General features: G+C 66.2%; 1 protein-coding gene across 2 annotated transcripts in view; it reads left to right on the forward strand.

Moving 5' to 3' along the window:
- SYT2 (synaptotagmin 2) overlaps positions 1–19,828 on the forward strand; it is a 40,551-nt gene extending 20,723 nt beyond the window's left edge. Inside the window, exons 1-9 of one of the 2 annotated variants that reach the window (XM_070401398.1) lie at positions 1,016–1,201; positions 8,956–9,150; positions 10,207–10,373; positions 11,538–11,657; positions 11,955–12,122; positions 12,418–12,585; positions 14,105–14,222; positions 14,894–15,027; positions 15,141–19,828. In XM_070401398.1, coding sequence (XP_070257499.1) covers positions 8,973–9,150; positions 10,207–10,373; positions 11,538–11,657; positions 11,955–12,122; positions 12,418–12,585; positions 14,105–14,222; positions 14,894–15,027; positions 15,141–15,347 — 1,260 coding nt within the window. In that variant the 5' untranslated portion in view covers positions 1,016–1,201; positions 8,956–8,972 and the 3' untranslated portion in view covers positions 15,348–19,828. Of the gene's footprint in view, positions 1–1,015; positions 1,202–8,955; positions 9,151–10,206; positions 10,374–11,537; positions 11,658–11,954; positions 12,123–12,417; positions 12,586–14,104; positions 14,223–14,893; positions 15,028–15,140 lie in introns of those variants that run through there. The other variant, XM_070401397.1, reaches the window with a different exon arrangement.
- Positions 19,829–22,165: the final 2,337 nt, after the last annotated feature.

Below are 22,165 nucleotides of genomic sequence, written 5' to 3' on the forward strand. Positions count from 1 at the left end.
GGCGGGGCGGGGGGCGGGGGGCGGGGAGGGGGAGAGAGGAAAGGGGGGATGCGTGGAGCTCGTGGGAAATCCCGGCCTCCTCAGTGAGGCCTCCCACGTCGGGGGGGGCACTTCCTGGGTCGAACCCCAAACTTGAGCCATGGTTCTGAGTGCACAGAGCAGCAGGAAGGGGTGCCGCTGGGCTGGGGGGAGCGCGCAGAGCGGGCGGGGCTGGGAGGCCAGGGGACCAGGGCTGGGAGCCTGACACCCGCAGAAATGCCACGCGGGGCTGGGGTCCCGCGGTCTCAGCGGGCGGGTGCTGGGGGCAGAGGTGGAGGCAGAAGGAGGTCACCCAGGCTCCGCGCCCCCTGCTTCCGGCCTCCAGTGGGAATGCCTGGCCCCCGGTGCTGGGGAGGCCGGGTCCCTGCGCAGGGTCCTGTGGGAGGGTCCTTATCTGCGCTGCAGATAAGCCCGCCCTCCAGCCCCCGCCCTCCGCCTCCATCCCCCGTCCCGCCCTCTCGGCTCTCAGGAGTCGGGGCTGGACTGCGCCCCCTGGGACTGAGGCTGGGGCGCCCCGGTCCCGGCTCTCGGGGCGGAAGGAACCGCACCTCGCCGGCCCCTCCGGATTCTGCCCTTTGTCTGCCTCACTCCACGTCGCCCTCCCTCCCCGTGTCTTTCCCGACTCAGGAAACCCTGCGTATCCCCTGAAGCGAGTCGGCGCCCCCGCTCGCACGCCGCCCCCGCCGGCCCCTCCCACGCTCGTCCCCGCACCCAAAAGGCTCCCCAAGCGGGTGGGCGGCGGGGGCGGCTCAGGGGCGCACGGACCGGGCGGGGACCGTCCGCATTGTCCCGCGGGCTCCGGAGGCGCGAAGCCGGCCCGCCGCCCCAAACTTCTCCAGGGGCGCGCCCTCCCCCCGCCGCTCTGCACACCCCTGCCCGCCCTGTCCGCCCACCGCCACCCCCGGTGCAGAGGGGCTCGGGCGCGCGGGGGCGGCTCCGCGGCCGGGATCGCCCTGGCGGGGCGGCCGCACCGTGCGCAGCGGATGTGAGGAGCATGTCAATTGGCGGCGGGGGAGAGGCTGGGCTGTTCCTACCGCAGAGCGAGCGCGCGCGGAGCCGGCGGGGGAGCGCGGCGGCCGGCCGCGCGAGTAGAGGGGACCCCGGCCGCCCCACCCTCCGCGCTCTCGGCCAGCTTGGTCCGCAGTGCGGCCGGACGCCCCGGGTAAGAGGAGCCGGCGGGACCCCCGCGAGGGCGGCCCTGGGTCCCGAGAGAAGCCGCGCCGCAGCCGCCGCCGCAGCCGCCCGGAGGGCCTGCGCGCCCGGGACCAGGCAGCATCTCCAGGCCGGACGCTCGCACTTTGTGGGCTGGGCGCTCACAGCCGCGTAAACTAACTGCGGGACGGAGCGGGCGGTGGGAACTGGGCTCCGGGAATCCACGCGCGTCGGGCTTGCCCGGTTAGTCCCGCAGGAGGCGTCCCGAGGGGTTCCGGGCACCCCTGGCCCTCGACCTGGTTCTCCGCGCCGGAGGGCGGGCGAGGGGGGTGGGGGAGCAGGCGGGGCGGCCGCGCATGACCACCGGGAGGCTACAGCGCCCGGACTGAGAACGTGGGAAGGCGGGGAAGGGGGTGTGGGGCGCCTGGTACCTCCCCCGCCCCCGCCGCAGTGAGGAGGGGCTGGAAGCTCACGCGCGGAGCTCCGAGCCCCCTTGCGCAGAGCGGGACGCGCCGGGGACCCTGGCGGTGCGCGGGGCCCGATTCCCCTCTGTGCGCGCCCCGCGCCAGGCAGCGCCGCAGCCATCCGGGCTGGGATGGTACCGGCATCTTCCTCCCCTTCCTCTCCCTGAAACTTTCTCTCCTCCAGCCGACGCCAGGGTTGAGGAATTGGAGGAGGCAGGAGCCCGAGGTGCCCACCGGCCTCGGAGCCGGGAGGGGCAGGGGTGGGGGATGGGCCAGGGGCCACGGGCAGTCGGAGCGCATGCTCCACTGGGTGTGCGGTGTGACCTTGGGCTGGCCGCCGCACCACTCTGAACCTGCGTGGTGGAGGCGCCTGGGGAGGCGGAGTAGGGCTGATGGGGACCGGGTGGCGGGGAACCAGCCCTGGGCCTCCAGGAGCTGTGCACCCCGCGCTCCAGGGGGAGCTGGGACCTTCCACTCCCACCCGGCCTCTGGCCTTGGACAGACACTCACCCCCTGGGCCTCAGTATCTCGGTCTGGAAAATGGGCGTTTGGGACGTCGGGTGCCTGAAACCGCTCCCAGCCCCGCACCTGCTGGCCCGCAGGCCACTCCCTGTACCTTCCAGGGGAGGCCAGCAGCCTCGCTGGCAGCATCCTTCTGTGACCCGGCTTGGGGACACTGGCTCCCCTTCCCCCTAAAGGTGGCAGGGCTGGGAGCCCCTCAGCCCCTCAGTCACCCTCCTCCGCAGGGGACACCCCTTCCTCCTCCCCAGGGGCACCCCTCTCTCCTCCCCAGGGGGCACCCTTCCTCCTCCCCAGGGGGCACCCTCTCTCCGCCCCAGGGGCACCCCTCTCTCCTCCCCAGGGGCACCCCTCCCTCCTCTGCAGGGGGTACCCCTCTCTCCTCCCCAGGGCCACCCCTCCCTGGGGAGAGCTTTCCTGGGTTAAGGGGGCTGTCAAGGACCTCCCAAGGTCATGAGCCTGGCCCCTGGTTCTGGGCAGGGCTGCCCCACCTCAGACAGGGGCTATCTGGAGGGACTGTTGGAACGGCCTGCACCACAACAGCCATTGGGTGACCTCCCAGCCTCACCCAGGAAGGTCTGACCCTCCTCCGGGGTGAAGGACGCGTCTCCCTGGGCCTCAGGGTGTCGTGGGAGGAGTCCTGGCTTAAGGTGGGAGGCGTGAGTGGGATTCTAGGCTCTGCCTCCCATCTGTGTGCCCTTGTGTGCCCTTGGGCAAGCCCCGTTTTCCTCTCCTCGCTGGACACCGAGGGTCAAACTCATAACCTCCAGGGTCCTTCCCGCCAGCTGCTCGGTGACTGAGGTTCTGGGCTGGGGTTGGAGCAGCAGGAAGGGAGCTGGGCGGGGGCCGGGGCCGGGGCTGGGGGGGGGTCTCCAGGAACCCCCCACTTCTGTCCCGGGAGCCAGACAGCGAGAGGCACAGTGTCTGTGTGAATGGGCCGTGCCCAGCCCTGTCCACCCTGGCGTGAGCCTCGGACCCTGCCTCTGCGGGGATTCTCCATGTGACCTTGGGAAAGCGCCTTGGCGGTTTCTGGAGCCTCAGTGAGTTGTCAGGACGCAGTGGTCGCCGCAGGGGGTGTGAGGGTTTCCGTAGACGATGATCAGTGGGCCGCCGAGCCCTCTGCATCCTCCGTGACAATGACAGGAAGGGCTGGCACCAGGCAGCGGGCACCTCTCTGTGGGCAGCGGGCATGGCGGGGCGCAGGGGGAGGTTTGCCGACTGGCAGGGTGGCCGTGGGGTTTAGGAAGCTGCCCTGCAGAGTGGGGACAGCCCTCTGTCTCCCTCCCCCCTCTGTCTCTGTCTTTGTCTCCCTTTCTTTCTGTTTCTCTGTCTGTCTCTCTGTCTCTCTGTCTCCCTCATTCTGAGCAGTAATTTCATGGAAAGGAAACTGCTCCACTTTGCTGCAGTCTCTCCCACCCCCCCCCGCCCTTCCTGTGGTTAGGATAAGGTGGGCGGTTATCTGCCCTGAGGGAAGGACAGGAAGTAGTCGGACTTGAGGGCTGGCCGCAGCGCACCCCCCGACTTTTAAAGGAGCCTTTGGATTGGCTGCATTCAGTGACCCTCTGTGTCCAGCCCACGGCCTCTCACCCACCCCAGCCCTGCTCCTCATAAACCCCCCTCATTGTTTGAGCTGCTGGTCCCAGCCTGTCTTTGTGCAGCCGCCTGGGGCTGAGGGGCCACTGGGGCCTCAAGGGAGGGCTCGGCCAGAACCCCGGAAGCAGCTTCCTTATTGGGGGGGGGGTCGGGGGAGCCCAGGAAAGATGTGGAAAAGTCCTTGGCAGGTCAGGACCGGCTGCGGGTGGTTTTCTTCCTGCCTTGGCTTCGTTCTCTTTCCTTTTCTCTCCTCTGCATCCTGCTCCCTGGTCCCGGCGTCCTGAGCTTGGGGAGGGCTGGGGGAGGAGGCCCAAAGCCCACAGCTTCTCCTCACTTGGAGGGCAGGACGGTGCAGTGGGCCCCGCGGGGTGGGGACCAGCAGTGCCTCTATGTTGTGGACCTGGAAACAAGACCAGGACGGGGAGGGGGACCTCCCAAGGTCACAGAGCTGGCCGGTAGCAGGGGGAGGTTTTGAGCAAAGTCTGTCTCCTCCCAAACCTGCACTCCCGTCTGATGAGAAAGGTGGGCGAGGGGCCGAGGACAGCCTGACCCAGGGACACTATGGAAGGTCTCTGGGCAGGTGGGCTCTGGCTCCTCCGGCCGGGCGCCCTGTCTCATCTCCTCCCTGGTGCCCTGGCGGGAATGCCCGTGGGCACTCTCCTGGGCCTCGGTCTTGTCCCAGATGGAACAGGTGTGGCACTTGCTCACCCAGGTGAGGGCGGTGATGGCCAAGCATCCCTCCTTCCTTCCACGGGTGGCGGACGCAGCGAGTGCCTCCAGGGCCAGCTGTTCCTGCCTCTGGGGGGGGGGGGGGGGATGAGCTGGAATTTGGGGCCTCAGCCCCCCTCCCCACCAATGCCTGCATCCCTTACCAGCTCCGTGGGCCTAATGAGCTCCCTGCCGTGCGATGCCTTCCACATTCACCTTTTTCTCTAATGAGCCTCAGAGGGCGAAGCTGGGCTCCGTCTCATTGGTCACCCCCATCCTCCCGTCAGGAAGCCACGGTGGGGCTATTCCCCATCTGGGTCCAGACTCAGCTCCCCGAGGCCCATGGCGCCTGGACCCAGCCCTGGGGAAACCCGCCCCTCCGTCTCGCCCCCATGAAAAAAATCCAGAAACAGCAAAATGAAGACCACACGCCCATCGGCGGGTTGCAGCCGCGTGTCCCGTGCCTGTAGAACGGCTCACAGACGGGCGCGTCACAGCCACCTGCCTTCCGGGTGAAGCCGCCGACCCCGCAACGGTTCTGATTTCCACGCAGGCCGAGGGCTCCCACGACCCCTCATTGTCAGGAAGTAGCCCAAGTGTTGCTTTTGTTCATGAAAAAAGCTGGGTTAGTTTTGCTTTTGTGGCTCATGTGGTTTTGTCTGTCGGTTCAGAGGCTCAGGGAATTCTCAAGTCTGGTCTCTATTTTTTTTTAATGTGTTTTTATTGGTTTCAGAGAGGGGAAGAGAGGAGAGAGAGAGAGAAAAACATTAATGAGGGAGAGAGAATCATTGATCGGCTGCCTCCTGCACGCCCCACACTGGGGATCGAGCCCCCGCAACCCGGGTCAGTGTGCCCTGACTGGGAATCGAACCCTGACCTCCTGGTTCATAGGTCGACGCTCAACCACTGAGCCACACCAGCTGGGCTCTATTTTGTATTTCATGTCAACACCTCCTAGCCGGTCCTGCAGGTGCAGGGATGATACAGAGAGAACTGTGAGCTCCCCATGGCCCGGGGGTGGGGGGAGGGGGGCAGCTTGAGGACTGACCGCCCCGGGTCGGGGGTTACTGGGGCCTGGACGGATGAGGCCGCGCGCTCATGGGGTGGCTTGAAGATAGGTGTCAGCTGTAGAGACTCCAGGGGTTGGAACAGGGACCTTGAAACTCAGCTGGGCCTGCCCCAGAGGCCAGGCACCAGCCCACCCCTCTGGCTTCACCTGCCGCCTTCCCCTGCTCCCAGGTGGGACCCCAGAACAATTCCACGTGGGGATTTTCCAGTTTGGAATTTCCCCGCATCTCCTCCCGCCTGGTGGCATTTTGAGGACACAGCTCCCCCCCCCCCCGCCCCCCCCCCGTTTCCTGTTCCTGCCCCCAGGTGGTCGGGGGAGGAAGTTGGCTTCTTCCTGGAATGTAATTGTGCCCCCAGGACTTGCCTGACCCACTTACCTCCGGGAGACCACAGCCTGTCAGAGGCGCGGGCAGTAATGGGCATCTCCTGAGTGAGTGGCCTCTCCCCTGGGGACAGCCTGGTCTGGGAGGAGCAGGGACAGGCTGTGTCCTCTTCAGCCGGCCTCCCCCAGGCGTCCAGGATGGCAGAGCAGTGACCATCCGTTTGTCCCTGCCAAGCCCCAGATCCTGCCCCCCCAGTCCTTCCGAAGCCCCCCCTTGAGCGTGACCAGGGCCACGCCCCCACAGCCCACCCCTGCCTCACACTCACAGCTCACACACACCCCAGGCCCATGACAGGTGAGCAGACCTCCAGGTCCCAGCAGTGCACCCCCCCCCCCCACTTTCCATAACCTATAGCAGGCAGCCCAGGGCCCGCTGACCTCCAAGCTTTCGTGGGTCCCCACTCAGTCACCCATTTGGGGTCCCCACCCTTCCCAGCCTGCTTCCCAAGCGTCCTGGCACTGGTCCCTGAAAGACCCTCCCTGCAGGAGTGGGAGACCCCGAAGGCTGCTGGGCAGGGGGACCCAGTGAAAGTCCAGTGTTCTGAGTCTGGAGGGAAGGCATGGGGGCAGCAGGGGGGCCCTGAGCTGGCAGTGGGGGCCCCCCAGCAGGCTGCTCCCTGGCCAGCCGGGTGGACGGTGACTCAGCAACCTTCTCTTCCAGTAGAGCGCGAGGTACAGCCGGACTCATGGTTTCTTCAGGTGCAAGCTGCGGTCCTGAGGGGTCGCATTGGGGCGCCCCTGCCCCTCACCCCTGTATCCACAGAGCTGGCGAAGGATGAGCAGCACTAGAGGGCTCGCTGGGGCTACAGAGAGCAGGACGCGGGGGTGGGAGGCTGTGCCCCATTCCGCAGGTGACTCCTGTGATGGGCCGGGACCCCTTTGGGGCCTCAGTTTCTTCGTTTGCTCTGCATTTTCTGCAGGTTCCCCGAGCTCACACAACCCAGGACTTTGCGGTTTAAAAAGACCTGCTCCCAACATCTGGGCTCAGAGAGAAACCCCCACAGCAGGCGTGTGGGGCTGAGGGTTGCAGGCCTGCAGAACAGGAGGGCCAACCCTCACTTCGAGGTTCAGAGGGTGGCTGAGCCAGGGAACCAGGCCGGCATCTGGCCTTCCTCTCTGAGCCTCAGGCCTCCGCCCGGCCTCCTCTCAAAGGGCCTGGGATTGCTGAGCGCAGCTTCGATGCAAGAGAAGGGAAATGAGTTGTCGCCGCAGGAGAGATTGAAGTTAGACTCAGAAAGGACTTTCCAGACCTCAGTGGCCGCAGCGGCCGCCTTGTTCCGCCCAGGAAGACGCACCGGCCTCTGCACACAGGGAACTCACAGACACGGGCAGTTCATTATTGAAACGTGCCCGGAAATGAATTCATGAAAACTTTATCCCCTGTCTCCCGGGACCCATGGGTCCGGAAAATAACGGCATAAATTCATCCTTAAGGCTGAACTTTGCTATCCTGTGCGCTCCTGCGAGAGGCATCTTGCTGGGTAGCCTGCTTCCATCTCATTAGCGCGGCGTCTGCAAATGCAGGTCGGGAAGATGAAACACGTTGTGTCCAGTAGCTCATTGTTATCCGCGTCGTCCGAGGCCAGGCCCGAGGGGGACCGTCCGTGGGAGCGTGGTCCTCCCGTCCTAGTCGTTGGTTTGGGGGGCAGGTGGTGGGAGTGTGGGCGTGGGTGTCACATCGCCTCTACTCTAACTCCCTTGCAGCCCACCTGCCAGGTGTGGGTGGTGGAGTTTCCGTTAGTTTCCACCCAGGACTACAGCCGGCTCTGAGCACCTCTGAGTGTTTGGAGTTAAGGGATGTTCCTGCGTGTTGTCAGGAGGGCCCTGGGAGCGTGGCCCCGGGAGGCGTGGCCGGGGGAGGCCTAGTTTGTCACTGTAGTTGGTCCCAGGCAGAGAGGTGGTCACACCCACCTACCCACCCCAGGCCACACGTGGCTGGTTCCCGTGGCCGCTCACGAGCGCTCAGAGATACGTGTGCCAGGACCACATGCACCTACCGCATCACCCGGCCCTGCCACCCTCTTCAGACCTGCAGGCCGGCGAGCAGGTGCCTCCACGGGCCCAGGCCCAGCACCCGCGGCATCTCTGCCTAATGGCCTGTCTCACACTTTCCCGCTCGGGCAGTTCTGAGCAGACAGAGGTGCTCACTCTGCTCAGGGCCCCTGGAGCCCCCGGTCATTCATCATCCTCAGCTCTGCCAGCCGCTGCCTCCCCAGGAGTGCAGCTTGAGCGGCGAGGCGGCGGGGGGGGGGGGGTGGGCAGCTCCCCAGCCCCGGGGACTCAGCTGTTCCTTCTTGCTGGGTTCCTGCCCCGATGCCCGCACCCTGCGCCCTGGGTAGTGACTCGTCCTGGGGTGGAGGCGGCTGTGCTATGGGGAAAGAGCACAGCTGTGCGGCCTCAGAGAGTGGAAGGAAGGGGAGAGACACAAAGGGAGAAACATGGATGTGACAAAGGCCCATTAATTGGTTGCCTCCAGCACGTACCGCAACCAGGGTACACGCCCTTAACCAGAATTGAACCTAGAACCCTTTAGTCCACGGGCCGACGCTCTATCCACCAAGCCAAACCGGCTGGCTGACACTTGTTTTTGGTTTTTTTTTTAAACCTAAGTTGCTGATACCACCATCGTTCAGGACCGGGCAAGGGCTAGGAGGCCAGAGGGCACAGCATTGCACAGACCAGACCTCTGGCCCGCCTGTTCCTCACGTATGTCCCTGAGCACCTACTAGGTGCAGTCAAAGATCTGCAGTCATGGTTCTTAAATCCCAGCGAAGGGCAGACAACAACTAAAACACAGCCTGTTGGTGACAAGTGCAGAAGGAGGGGCTGGCAGTCCCAGGGGACCTCGCGGAGCGGAAGTGAGCCCCGTGGGGTCTGTGGGAAAAGCGTTTCAGGTCCAGGGAACAGCAGGTGTGAGGCTCCGAGTGATCAGGGAGGACGCAGCTCTTGGAGGGGACGAAGCCCTGGTGTTTGGTCACAGGACTGGGAGGGGCCCTGGCTGCTCACCTGCCCTTCCTCTCTCACCCACAGCCACCCCCGCGGCCACCATGTGGAACATCTTCAAGAAGAACCAGCAGCCGGAGGCGGCGCCGACCACCACCACGGCCACCATGCCCGCCGGGCCCGTGGGCAACTCCACCGAGAGTGGGGGTGCCGGGGGGAGCAAGGAAGACATGTTTGCCAAGATAAAGGAGAAATTCTTCAATGAGATGCACAAGATCCCCCGTGAGTGTCCTCGAGGCTGGGTGTGGGTGGGGATGCCCAGGGGCACAATTGGCTGGGTTCTTTCCTGAACCGGGTTTAGGCTGTATTATTGGGGCGCCCTGTCGATAATGGGGAATGTGGGCTGGCTTACTGAAGGGAGCAGGGGGTATATATGGCCCAACCTCCCAGGGAAACAAGTTCTTATACAATTTAGAAAACTGTCAAAAGATGAAAACAAAATATTAAAAAATATATATTTTAAAAAATGGATTTCAGAGAGGAAGCGAGAGGGAAAGAGAGAGAGAAACATCCATGATGAGAGAGAATCATGGATCAGTTGCCTCCTGCACGCCCCACACAGGGGATCAAGCCTGTAACCCGGGCATGTGCCCTGACCGGGAATCGAACCAGTGACCTCCTGGTTCATATGTCAATGCTCAACCGCTGAGCCGCACCGGGCGGGCAGTGATGGACATTTTTGTACCTTATGGTGCCCCTGCCTTGTGACCTCCTGGCTAAGTCTGTGTGGGAAACACAGAGGCCACACTCAGCCTCACCAGCTTACATGGTGGTCAGGACAGCGGACAGCAGTCAGAACCGCGGACAGTAGCCAGGTGGGTCAGAACCGCGGACAGTAGCCAGGTGGGTCAGGACCGCGGACAGCGGCCAGGTGGGTCAGGACCGCGGGCAGCAATCAGGTGGTCAGGACCGCGGACAGCGGCCCCAGGTCCTTAAGGGCCGTGGACAGCATCCCAGCCTGGGCACTCTGTGGGATCTTCCCACCTTGTCCGAGGACCACCCCACCCTCTGCCATCCGACCAGTTCTCCATGGGTCAGACTGGTCAACGCCCGTAGAGCCCAGTTCACCTCCCGGCACGTTCAGCCTGAAGGCATCTCCCCGTTGGCAGGTGTGTCCACGGGGCCATGGGCTAGGTGCCTGTGATAAGGCAGGTGAAGCACAGGCAACTTCCCTGAAGATCGCGCACGAGTGTGTGGTTGAACAGGGTAGGCTGGGCAGGGGCCACGGTCCCCACCCAGGGCCGAGCCCTGCTGACGTCCATGCTCTCCCGTGGGCAGTGCCGCCCTGGGCGCTGATAGCCATCACCGTGGTGGCCGGCCTCCTGCTCCTCACCTGCTGCTTCTGCATCTGCAAGAAGTGTTGCTGCCGGAAGAAGAAGAACAAGAAGGAGAAGGGCAAGGGCGCCAAGAATGCCATGAGCATGAAGGACATGAAGGGCGGGCAGGTAGGACGGGGGGGGGGGGGGGGGGAGGGCACGGGAGGGGACTCCTGTCCCTCAGAGGCCAAGGAGGGCCACTGGGCTCTGCAGCCACCGGGGTCCCCCCCCCCCCGACTGCACGGTCCCCACTGGCTATGTCTGCGGCTTCACCTGTTGACCCAAGGTGCTCGTGGGAGGGGGACTGATGTGTGGGGGGGGGGGCGTTCTTGAAAGGGCAGAGGAACAGAATATGCATCGACCCCAGGAGAGGCTGTTGGGACACAATGTTGGAGGGAGACCCCCCATCTGGGAGGCCACCCCAGGAGTGAACTGTGGCTCCTGCCGGAGGTCCCACAGCCTCTGCCTGGGGGCAGGGCGGGGACTGGACGAGGCCAAGTACAGTCCTGTCATCATTCACCCTGTCCTTTGGGGCCGGTCAGCTGGAAGGTCCTCACACACCCAGGTTTCCCCTTCGAAGTTTGCAGAGGCCTCGGGGAGCTCCCCCTTCCCCCACGCCCGGGGGTGATGGGAGCAGTTTCCTGCTCAGGAGTCAACCCAAGGGGAGGGTAGACAGTGGAGGAAGGGCCTGACCTCAGAACCGGCCAGGAAGCAAACACCTCTGTGTGTGTTTGTGTGCACGTGTGTACGTGCACAATACGCCTCTGTTCAGGCGTGCATGTGTGCACACGTGTGTATATGTGTGCACATGCCTATGGGGGGAAGGGGCCTGCAGTGGGGGCATGGGGGCTCCAAGAACGCCCTGGGCACAGTCTAGCCAGGTCCCCCATCCGGGAGGCCCCCCCAGTGGCTGTGACCCCAGGGGACTGTCTGGGCTGCAAAATTTTTCTCTTGACCACATTCTCCCTCTCTCCCCACCTCTGTGGACTCGCCCTGCTCCTGCTCGCCGGGGCTGCTCACCTGCCCGGTAAGTCTTGCCCAGGGTGTGTGGGGCCTGAGCTGGGGGAAGTAGGGGGGCGGCGGGGGAGGGCTGACAAGGGAGATGCTGGGTCCTGCAGGGGAGAGGCACAGGGCAGGGCCCTGGAGGACTGCCCGCCCCCACAGTTCCCTTCCCTGTCCCTCCCCTGACTCTGAGCTGGAGTCTGCACAGAGGCCCTCTTTCCATGGCCCCTGTGCTGGGCGGGGCCGCTCTGTCCTCTCCTAACTCTGTCCCTCTCTCCGCAGCCCCCGCAGGATGATGACGATGCAGAGGCCGGCCTCACCGAGGGGGAAGGGGAGGGCGAGGAGGAGAAGGAGCCGGAGAACCTGGGCAAGCTGCAGTTCTCCCTGGACTACGACTTCCAGGCCAACCAGGTGGGCGACTGGAGGCGAGCGGCAGGGGACAGAAACCACCCCTCTCTGCGCAGGAGCAGGCTGGAAGGATCCCTGGCCCCACTCCCTCCATTCACCCACCCGACCTTGGGCCAGTCGGTGGCCTCTCAACTCCGGTGACCCCTGTGTCGTCCCGAGTTCTTGGGGGTGGAGGGGGGATGATCCTTCTCCTGCCCCAGCTTTGCCCCCGGACCCCGGCCTCTGGGAGGGTGGCTGGTGCTGCTCAGGCAGAGCGGGTGAGGGGCGGTCCTGAGACCCCGTGGCCCCCTGTCTCCACAGCTGACCGTCGGCGTGCTGCAGGCCGCAGAACTGCCCGCCCTGGACATGGGAGGCACCTCAGACCCTTACGTCAAAGTCTTCCTCCTCCCAGACAAGAAGAAGAAATACGAGACCAAAGTGCACCGCAAGACGCTGAATCCCGCCTTCAACGAAACCTTCACCTTCAAGGTGACAAGGGCCGGAGGGCAGACCCCAGGCCCGCCTGCCTCCTGCTCACCTCTCCCGGCTCCATACCGTGGCTGACTTCACAGAACCAACCAGCCTGGAACGAGGGCGGCTGGATCAGGCCCCCCCCCCAACCCCGACTGTTCCCCCAGAGCCCAGGTCTTCCCTCCATCTCCACGGCCTCACCGGGAGTCCCGTGGGCAGCGGGGAGAACGCTGGGCCCAGGGCCCGGCCCACAGCAGCCCCTGCAGGTGTGTGAGCCGCCCTGTCCTGCTCTGACCCCGCCTGTGCCCTGCAGGTGCCGTACCAGGAGCTGGGGGGCAAGACCCTGGTGATGGCCATCTACGACTTCGACCGCTTCTCCAAGCACGACATCATCGGGGAGGTGAAGGTGCCCATGAACACGGTGGACCTCGGCCAGCCCATCGAGGAGTGGAGAGACCTGCAGGGCGGCGAGAAGGAGGAGGTGAGAGCAGAGATGTGTTTGTTTTGTTGTCTGTTGAGTCCATCAGCTTGCTCCCCACCCCACCCCTCCTCACAGGCCTGTTCCCTTGGTGGAGAGCGAACCATCTCACTGGGGCAAGGACAGGAGGGACACAGGGATGGACCACGGTGGCCACATAGGTGCTCACACGCTCCACCTGTTGACCCAAGGTGCTTGGGGGAGGGGGGCTGGTGGGGGGACCCATTCTTGAAAGGGCAGAGCAACAGAACACGCATCCAACCCAGGAGAGGCTGTTGGGACAAAATGTTGGAGGGAGACCCCCCATCTGGGAGGTAGACCCCCATCTGGCTTACTGGACCGCGGACAGGGGTCAGGTGGTCAGGACCGCGGACAGCGGCCAGGTGGTCAGGACCGCGGACAGGGGTCAGGTGGTCAGGGCCGCGGACAGGGGGTCAGGGGGTCAGGACCGCGGACAGGGGTCAGGTGGTCAGGACCGCGGACAGCGGCCAGGTGGTCAGGACCGCGGACAGCGGCCCCAGGTCCTTAAGGGCCGTGGACAGCATCCCAGCCTGGGCACTCTGTGGGAAAGCACAACTTTCTTTTTAAAAAAATATTTTTATTGATTTCAGAGAGGAAGGGAGAGAGAGAGAGAGAGAGAGAAACATCGATGGTGACAGAGAATCATCCATCAGCTGCCTCCTGCACGCCCCCACTGGGGACAGAGCCTGCAACCTGGACATGCGCCCTGACTGGGAATCGAACCCTGACCTCCTGGTTCATAGGTCTACGCTCAACCACTGAGCCACGCCGGCCGGGCCACTTACCACAGATTTATCGAGCACCTACTATGTGCCTGAGCTCGCCCTCTGTCCCGGCCAAGCCCTGCAGTGTGCCCCGCGTTCCCAGCAGTGACGGAGGGGAGAAAAGAGGCCCTTAAGGAACCTTCTCCACCTGGGGGCCGGCGCTGTCCCGGGGAAGGGCCCGCACCTGAGCCGTGGCGGGGGGTGGGGTGGCCAGTCTCTGAGAAGCGGTGACTGCAGCCCGGTGGGCAGAGGCCTCCGGGGTCCCCCCTCCCCGCTCAGTGGCTGTGGGAGGTTGCGCACATCCTCCCATCTCTGCTCCTCCGCCTGGCCCTCCGCAAGGACTCCCGGCCCGTTCACCGGAAGGAGCTGCAGTGACAATAACAGGGAAAGGGCCGCAAAGTGCTCTGAGGTCCGCGTGTCCTCACGCGCAGCCGTCCCGGTGGGCGGACACGTGGGGGGACGGTGCCCAGGTGCTGCCTCCAGGGCCCTGGGCATCGGGCCCGTCCACCTGGCTGAGGCCTGGGGTAGCAGAAGGCCTGGGTATCATGACCACCGCCTGCCAGGCACCACCGCCCACACCTGCCTGCAGCCTGTCCTCCACGCCCCGGACAGCTGCTCACTCGCTCTCCCCCGGGGGGTCTGACGCTGAGACACCTGCTCGGCCTCCTGTAGGGGCGGGAGGGGCCGTGCCCGAGGCGCGGGGGTGGCCGAGCTGACCGGTCCCGCCTCCTGCGCAGCCGGAGAAGCTGGGCGACATCTGCACGTCCCTGCGCTACGTGCCCACGGCCGGGAAGCTCACCGTCTGCATCCTCGAGGCCAAGAACCTGAAGAAGATGGACGTGGGCGGCCTCTCAGGTACCTGCAGCGCTTCCGGCCGCCACAGGGTGGCAGCAGCGAGCCAGCCCCCGCGGGCACTGCCACCGGAGGCCTCCCGCCTGGGACCGGCGGCTCTGAGGCTGAGTCCCCCCACCCCCACCCCGAGGGCAGGACCGGGCAGCAGGGTGTCGGGCTCCCCGGAGCCCCCTTTCTCCGAGGGCCCCCTTCCTGGCTCCGAGATGCCTTCGGTGCTGTGCTCTGAGTCCGAGGTTTAGGATTCGCCTTCCCCCAGGAAGCGTGGGTGCCCCCATGATCCGGACTCCACCCTGGGAGGGACCTGGGGGACGGGAAGGGCCTGGGGGGGCCTGGCCCCCGGCACAGGAGGGCGTCTGCTGGACGTGCCTCCCGAGGAGCAGGTGTGACCTCCGCCAGGCCACATCCCCTCTGTGGGCACCTGGGGTCCCCCCCCCACCGTGAGAGGCGCTGGGGGCAGCTGGGGGTTCCCTCCTCCCCCGTGAGAGGCGCTGAGGGCCCTGGGGTCCCCCTCACCCCTGTGAGAGGCGCTGGGGGCAGCTGGGGGTTCCCTCCTCCCCCGTGAGAGGCGCTGAGGGCCCTGGGGTCCCCCTCACCCCTGTGAGAGGCGCTGGGGGCACCTGGGGTCCCCCCCCCCCCGTGAGGCGCTGAGGCACCTGGCGGCTCTCCCTGCGCAGACCCCTACGTGAAGATCCACCTGATGCAGAACGGCAAGCGGCTCAAGAAGAAGAAGACGACGGTGAAGAAGAAGACGCTGAACCCCTACTTCAACGAGTCCTTCAGCTTCGAGATCCCCTTTGAGCAGATCCAGGTGCCTGGGCCTTGGGGACTGGCGGGCGGGCGGGCGGCGGTCTGGGCTCGAGGGGAGCAGTGCGGGCATGGCCCCCCTCCGCCGGCCGACCCCTCCCCCTCTGTCCCCGGCAGAAAGTCCAGGTGGTGGTCACGGTGCTGGACTACGACAAGCTGGGCAAGAACGAGGCCATCGGCAAGATCTTCGTGGGCAGCAACGCCACGGGCACGGAGCTGCGGCACTGGTCTGACATGCTGGCCAACCCGCGCCGGCCCATCGCCCAGTGGCACTCGCTGAAGCCCGAGGAGGAGGTGGACGCTCTCCTGGGCAAGAACAAGTAGGAGCAGCGGCCGCCGCGGCCACACGGCCGGCTCGGACCGACAGACCCAGAGCTCTCGATACCTCAGTTACGCCCTCGAGGTTCCCCCCCTGTGGTCGCGTCCTCGTTCCCCTTCCTTTCTGTCTGTTTAAAGACCGGCTTCCCGCTGGCGGCTCTGAGGAGCGTCCCCAACCAGTGGACGAGGAGCCCGGCTCTTGTCACCGTCCGGGAGCCGCCCACTGCTGCATGCCCGTCACCGTCATCGTCATCACGGTCCCATCGGGTCCCTCGGTCCCAGCCTCGCCCGAGCCTCGCGGGAGTGAGGCCGTCTGGTGGCAGAAAGTCGAGGCGCGTCCCGTTTTTCCCGTGTTCTGGACCCACACACTGGCACTTCCTGTGTCCTGGGAGGGAAGGCTGCACAGTGGCCAGCGACCGTGTGTGTGCACACGTGTCCACATGTGTGTGCACACGTGTCCACATGCGGGTGCACACGTATACACGCAGGTGTGTGAGTGCATTGTGTGTGCTTGTGTGTAAGGGCACTGTGCACGCGCGTGTGTGTGAGAGGGCACTGTGCACACGTGCGTGTGTGCATGTGTGTAAGGGCATTGTGCACACGTGCGTGTGTGTGAGGGCACTGTGCACACGTGTGTGTGTGCATGTGTGTGAGCGCATGTGTGTAAGGGCATTGTGCACGCGTGTGTGTGAGGGCACTGTGCACACGTGTGTGTGCATGTGTGTGAGGGCATTGTGCACACGTGTGTGTGTGAGAGGTCACTGTGCACATGTGTGTGTGTGCATGTGTGTGAGCGCATGTATGTAAGGGCATTGTGCACACGCGTGTGTGCTTGTGCGTAAGGGCATTGTGCACACGTGCGTATGTGCATGCATGCAAGGGCATTGTGCACACGTGTGTGCATGTATGTGAGCATCTCCACATTCCTGGAACGAGCCATGGACAGCGCACGTCTGCAGGAAAGGAAGGCTCACCGGGGACCCTGACGCCATGGCAGGTCCTGGGTCTGCATGGGAGGCAGCGGTGGCGAAGGCCCCGGACCCACTCAGTTGCCCGAAGCACCCACCCTCCTCACGGGCAACCGTCTGGGAGGCGAGCTGTGGGGATGGATCTGTCCGGAGCCAGGACCAAGCCCTGCCACCATGGACTTCCTGTGCTCAGCGCGGTGGCCACGGGGGTGGCTTCTGGGACATTCGTGGACGTGAGCCATTCGCCGGGTTGGTCGGCCTCCGAGAGGGACTGTCATCTCACACCACAAAGAACCAGGGGCCCCATGACCCCGAGACCAAGCACCCCTCCTGGACCCTTGCTCCCCCCCCCCCCACCCGGGGGAGCAGACGCCCCAGGGTCCACGCCCTCATTTCCCATCATGCTTTGGCTTTTCTCTCTTAAACCAAGTGGAGCGACCTGTGGGCAGCCCCGGCACCCGTGTGGAGCCAGAGGGAGCTTTACCAGGGACGTTGGCTGGTTTAGTCCCCGAGGTCCAGGTGAGGCGGCGGGGGGGAGGTGCGGGGGGCAGACGGCAGCGTCCCAGGATGAGGCAGACAGGGCACGGAGGGTCCCCGGCTCCCACCCCTCGGCCCTCCTGGCTGGAGGCTGGTGGGCAGCGGCCTGACCCGGCCGCCCGTCCTCCGGAGGAGGCTCCGAACTCCTAGAGGCAGGGCCCCCTCCCAACGGGGGTGGAGGACACTGGGGTTGCTCCCCACACTCGCGTCCCTGCCCCGTCTCCCCGTGCCCCCAGCATTGATAAAAAGCCATATATATGTTCCCGTCGGCACTGAATCCCCTTCCGGACCCACAGCCGGGCGAGCGAGGCAGCCCCTGGCCGTGCCCCCAGCCCTGAAGCCCACAGCCCCCCCCCCAGCGCCCCCACATCCATGAGAACTCTCCTCCCCAGAACGCGCCCCCCCCCCCCATCCCCTCGGCTTCCTTGGCTCCTGGGACAGGTGGCCGGTGTCGGAGCAGCAGCACCAGGTGCAGGCAGCTTCTGTTTTACCAAGAGGAGGAGGGGCGTGGTCTTGGCTTTGCCACCTTCAGCTGGAGGGGGGGTGAGGGGACCCTCCACCCGAAACGGGGGAGTGGCTCGGCCTCGCCCGCCTCTCAGAGCCCCCTCCCCGCGGCCTTGGGACATGGAAGTTGTTCGTTCCTGGACCCCGTGTGCGCGCACGTGTGTGTATGTGTGTGTTCTCATGATGAGGCGGGAGGACCCCACAGGGTGAGGAGCGTGTAGGGCAGGGGGTGCCCGCAGAGACGGAGGTCAGAGGCCCCTGGGCTCCGCCCCCTGCTCCAGAGCAGTGGGACTTTGGTGCTTTCTCAGGGTGTGTCCCCCTCATTCCCTCCCGTGTCCCACAAACCTTATCACAGACTCTCCGGTCAATCTCACCCCCCTTCCCCGCCCACCTGCCCGCCCCCCCACCTTCCCCGCCTTCCAGAGCCCAGGTGGACCTCACACAGGCATCGCTCTGGGCCCACCTCTAGGGGGCGGCCTTGAGGGGTGGGGACGGGGCTGAGAGTTTTTGTTGGCTCCAGAGACACCTGGGTGTGGGGGGCCATGGGCCCAGGCGAGCCGTCCTGCAGAAGGCGCCTGTCCGGCCTGCGTAGGAGTTCTCTCCTCTGGGGGGGGGGGGGTCGTTACCCAAGCCACAGGGCACGTTCTGAGCCCTCGATGCCCCATGGGGTTCTTTCTGGGCCCTTGGGGAGTGGGGTGCAGGCCCCACGTAGGAGGCAGTGGGGGCTGGAGGCCTCCGGGGCTGGGAGTCTGAAACCATGAAAACAGCCCCACCCCGAACCCAGGTGAGGCCAGGAGGCTGGGCTTTCTCCTTCCTCCTCGGGGATCTTTCCAGAAGGGAGACCAGCTCAGCCAGGGCCCGGGGTGGGTGAAGCAGAGGTGGGGGAGCAGGTGCCGGGCATGAGCGGGAAGTGAGATTCCAGGGGTCCCTCTGCCCCACACCCTCTCCCGCAGCATCCATCGGGGCGCGGGGCTGGCCCAGGGCTTCAGCCAGGGAAGGGGGGTTGCAGCCACCCTCGAGGCAGTGGGGTGCCCTCGGGGGAGCCCAGAGGTTGAGAACTGTCCCCCTCCACCGGCCCCCTCTCCCCACCCCCGGGGGAGGGCAGGTAGGGAAGTGTCCCAGGCTGGATCTCGGGGCCCAGAGCCCCGTGACATGAACAGTGAAACTGTTAAACGTAGGGGCGTCCCAGGCACGACCTGGGACACAACCCACTGGATGTACTTGGCTGTGTGTCCCTGACATTCGAGTCTAACTGGCCGGGCTGTGGGTTCTGTGACCGCGTTTCCTGGGGGGGCCCCTCGTCCGGTGGAGACAGGTCCTCCCCTGGGTTTTGAGCTGCAATATGATGGAGGAGGAGGACGCTGAGACTTGAAGACACATGAATATACTTTATTTTTTAAGCGACAACAAAACCAGAACCTTCTGAAGCCATTTGAGCCGCCCCCCCCCCCCCCCGTGGGTACAGTTGTCTATAACTGACCCCGTGCCCGTAGACGCCTGACCGAGCCTCGTCCCACATGCATGTCTTCCTGTGAGCAGCGCATGGCCCAGCTGAGCGCCGGCCCCTCCCCCAAGTCTGCGTCCAGAAGTCTGTCACCCCCCAACCCCCCTCACCCACCGGGAACCGCCCCCCACCCCCTGCTGTTGCCAGCCCTGCCCTGGGGTTGCTGGCGCCTGAGCCCCCCCGCCCCTCCGGGGTCCCCTCTGTCTGCAGGGCTGACCTGACCGTGCTGTGTCCAGCCCGCTGTCTGGTGTCCGTGTGTGTGTGTGGTGTCCCCCCACCCACTGTGTGAACTAACTGACAAGCCATACAGGGGCCCCCAGGAGCCCCGCCCCCGTGGCTCCCGACCCCCCATGAAGGGCTCCCCGCTGCTTCCTCCTGCTCAGCCCGTGTGGTGAGGACGAAGGTGCCCAGGGTCTGCACCCGTGGTGGACGGCCGTGCTGGGCACCCCAGGGGGGCCTGTCCAGGCGCCCGGCGGGCATGTGCAGCCGGGCAGGGGCTCAGCCTGCGGTCAGGCTCCCGTCACCGCTGGGGTGGACGGTGCTCACTTCCCACGTGGGGTCAGGTCTGGGTGACCAACGAGGGGGACCCGCTCTTCCTATCGCCCCTCCTGCCGTCTGACGAGGGCACCTGAGGCTGCAGGGCCCCCCGGAGAGTGGAGGGCAGGTCTAGGGGGAGCACGGGGCTCCCAGCCCGCCCGCAGCCCCAGCCTGGCCCGGCAGGGCATCAGGCAGGTGTCGGACGGGCCACAGGGGCCAGGTGGGCGCTGCCCTTCGTGATGTGAGCACACGGCCCGGCCCCGCCAGGGCCACCTTCATCTTCACAGAACACGCGGCAGCCTGTCCCCCCCACACACACCTGCCTGGCGATGCTCTCACCCCTCGTGTGGCCCCTTGTTCTCGTCTGATCTCGTCAAATCGTTATTTTGTAATGAGCTGCGTCTCCTTATTAAAGAAATGAGCTGAGAGGAACTGGGGGTGGGGCGTGTCCGGTTGTGTTTGCTGGGGGGGCGGGGGAGGGGGGTCTGGGCTCCGAGGGCAGCAGCCTGCGTGGCTGAGGCCTCTCCCTGGGCTGGGGATGGAGCCCTGAGCCGGGCGTGGGGGAGCCTGGCCCCGAGTCTGGAAAGTGAGAATTTCTACACGGTCTTCCGCCAACCGCCGCGAATGTCTGACTTTGGAGGCAAAGGTGCTGGGGACCAGACAGGGCTCCGGCGCTCAGCCTGCCCTGGGCCGGCGGCCGGCCGAACCGCAGCCCTGACGTGGCGGGTTTGTTCTGCTGTGGACGGACCGGGGCCGGGCACGGAGCAGCCGGGCGGTCAGCCGGTCACAGGCTTTGTCTCTGGCGACAGCCACGTGGACGCGGAGGGTGCGCTCCTCCTCTGAGCTCTGCTGTCTCCACGGAAATACACGGGCGCCCTGGCCTGGCGGCTCCGTGGGTCCTCCCTGGGCCTCAGCTCGGCCCGACTCATGAACCTGCCCTGGGGCGTGTCCCGGGGCAGAGGTGGGCGTGTCCTGGGGCAGAGGTGGGCGGGGCCAGGACCGAGGCGGGCGGGGCCAGGGCTGAGGCGGGCGGGGCCCGGGGCAGGGGTGGGCGTGTCCCGGGACAGAGGTGGTGGTATCCCGGGGCAGAGGTGGGCGTGTCCCGGGCAGAGGTGGGCGTGTCCTGGGGCAGAGGTAGGCGGGGCCAGGGCCAAGGCGGGCGGGGCCCGGGGCAGAGGTGGGCGTGTCCCGGACAGAGGTGGTGGTATCCCGGGGCAGAGGTGGGGTGTCCTGGGCAGAGGTGGGCGTGTCCCGGGGCAGGGGTAGGCGTGTCCCGGGGCAGAGGTGGGGTGTCCCGGGGCAGAGGTGGGGTGTCCCGGGGCAGAGGTGGGCGTGTCCCGGGGCAGGGGTAGGCGTGTCCCGGGGCAGAGGTGGGGTGTCCCGGCTCAGAGGTGGGTGTGTCCCGGGCAGAGGTGGTGGTATCCTGGGGCAGAGGTGGGCATGTCCCGGGGCAGAGGTGGGGGTGTCCGGGGCAGGGGTGGGGGGTGTCCTGGGGCAGAGGTGGGCGGGGCCCGGGGAAGAGGTGGGTGTGTCCCGGACAGAGGTGGTGGTATCCCGGGGCAGAGGTGGGCGTGTCCGGGGCAGGGGTAGGCGTGTCCCGGGGCAGAGGTGGGCGGGGCCCGGGACAGAGGTGGGTGTGTCCCGGGCAGAGGTGGTGGTATCCCGGGGCAGAGGTGGGGTGTCCTGGGCAGAGGTGGGCGTGTCCCGGGGCAGGGGTAGGCGTGTCCCGGGGCAGAGGTGGGGTGTCCCGGGGCAGAGGTGGGTGTGTCCCGGGCAGAGGTGGTGGTATCCTGGGGCAGAGCTGGGCGTGTCCCGGGGCAGAGGTGGGGGTGTCCGGGGCAGAGGTGGGGGGTGTCCCGGGGCAGAGGTGGGGGTGTCCCGGGCAGAGGTGGTGGTATCCCGGGGCAGAGGTGGGGTGTCCTGGGCAGAGGTGGGCGTGTCCCGGGGCAGGGGTAGGCGTGTCCCGGGGCAGAGGTGGGGTGTCCCGGGGCAGAGGTGGGTGTGTCCCGGGCAGAGGTGGGCGGGGCCCGGGGCAGAGGTGGGTGTGTCCCGGGCAGAGGTGGTGGTATTCTGGGGCAGAGGTGGGCGTGTCCCGGGGCAGGGATAGGCGTGTCCCGGGGCAGAGGTGGGGTGTCCCGGCTCAGAGGTGGGTGTGTCCCGGGCAGAGGTGGTGGTATCCTGGGGCAGAGGTGGGCATGTCCCGGGGCAGAGGTGGGGGTGTCCCGGGCAGAGGTGGTGGTATCCTGGGGCAGAGGTGGGCGTGTCCCGGGGCAGAGGTGGGGGTGTCCGGGGCAGGGGTGGGGGGTGTCCTGGGGCAGAGGTGGGCGGGGCCCGGGGAAGAGGTGGGTGTGTCCCGGACAGAGGTGGTGGTATCCCGGGGCAGAGGTGGGCGTGTCCCGGGGCAGGGGTAGGCGTGTCCCGGGGCAGAGGTGGGCGGGGCCCGGGGCAGAGGTGGGTGTGTCCCGGGCAGAGGTGGTGGTATCCCGGGGCAGAGGTGGGGTGTCCTGGGCAGAGGTGGGCGTGTCCCGGGGCAGAGGTGGGGGTGTCCCGGGCAGAGGTGGTGGTATCCTGGGGCAGAGGTGGGCGTGTCCCGGGGCAGAGGTGGGGGTGTCCGGGGCAGGGGTGGGGGGTGTCCTGGGGCAGAGGTGGGCGGGGCCCGGGGAAGAGGTGGGTGTGTCCCGGGCAGAGGTGGTGGTATCCTGGGGCAGAGGTGGGCATGTCCCGGGGCAGAGGTGGGGGTGTCCCGGGCAGAGGTGGTGGTATCCCGGGGCAGA

This window comes from Myotis yumanensis, unplaced genomic scaffold, assembly GCF_028538775.1.
Source record: "Myotis yumanensis isolate MYYU_CA2020_CCGP unplaced genomic scaffold, mMyoYum1.0.hap1 SCAF_22, whole genome shotgun sequence".
Classification (NCBI taxonomy): Eukaryota; Metazoa; Chordata; class Mammalia; order Chiroptera; family Vespertilionidae; genus Myotis; species Myotis yumanensis.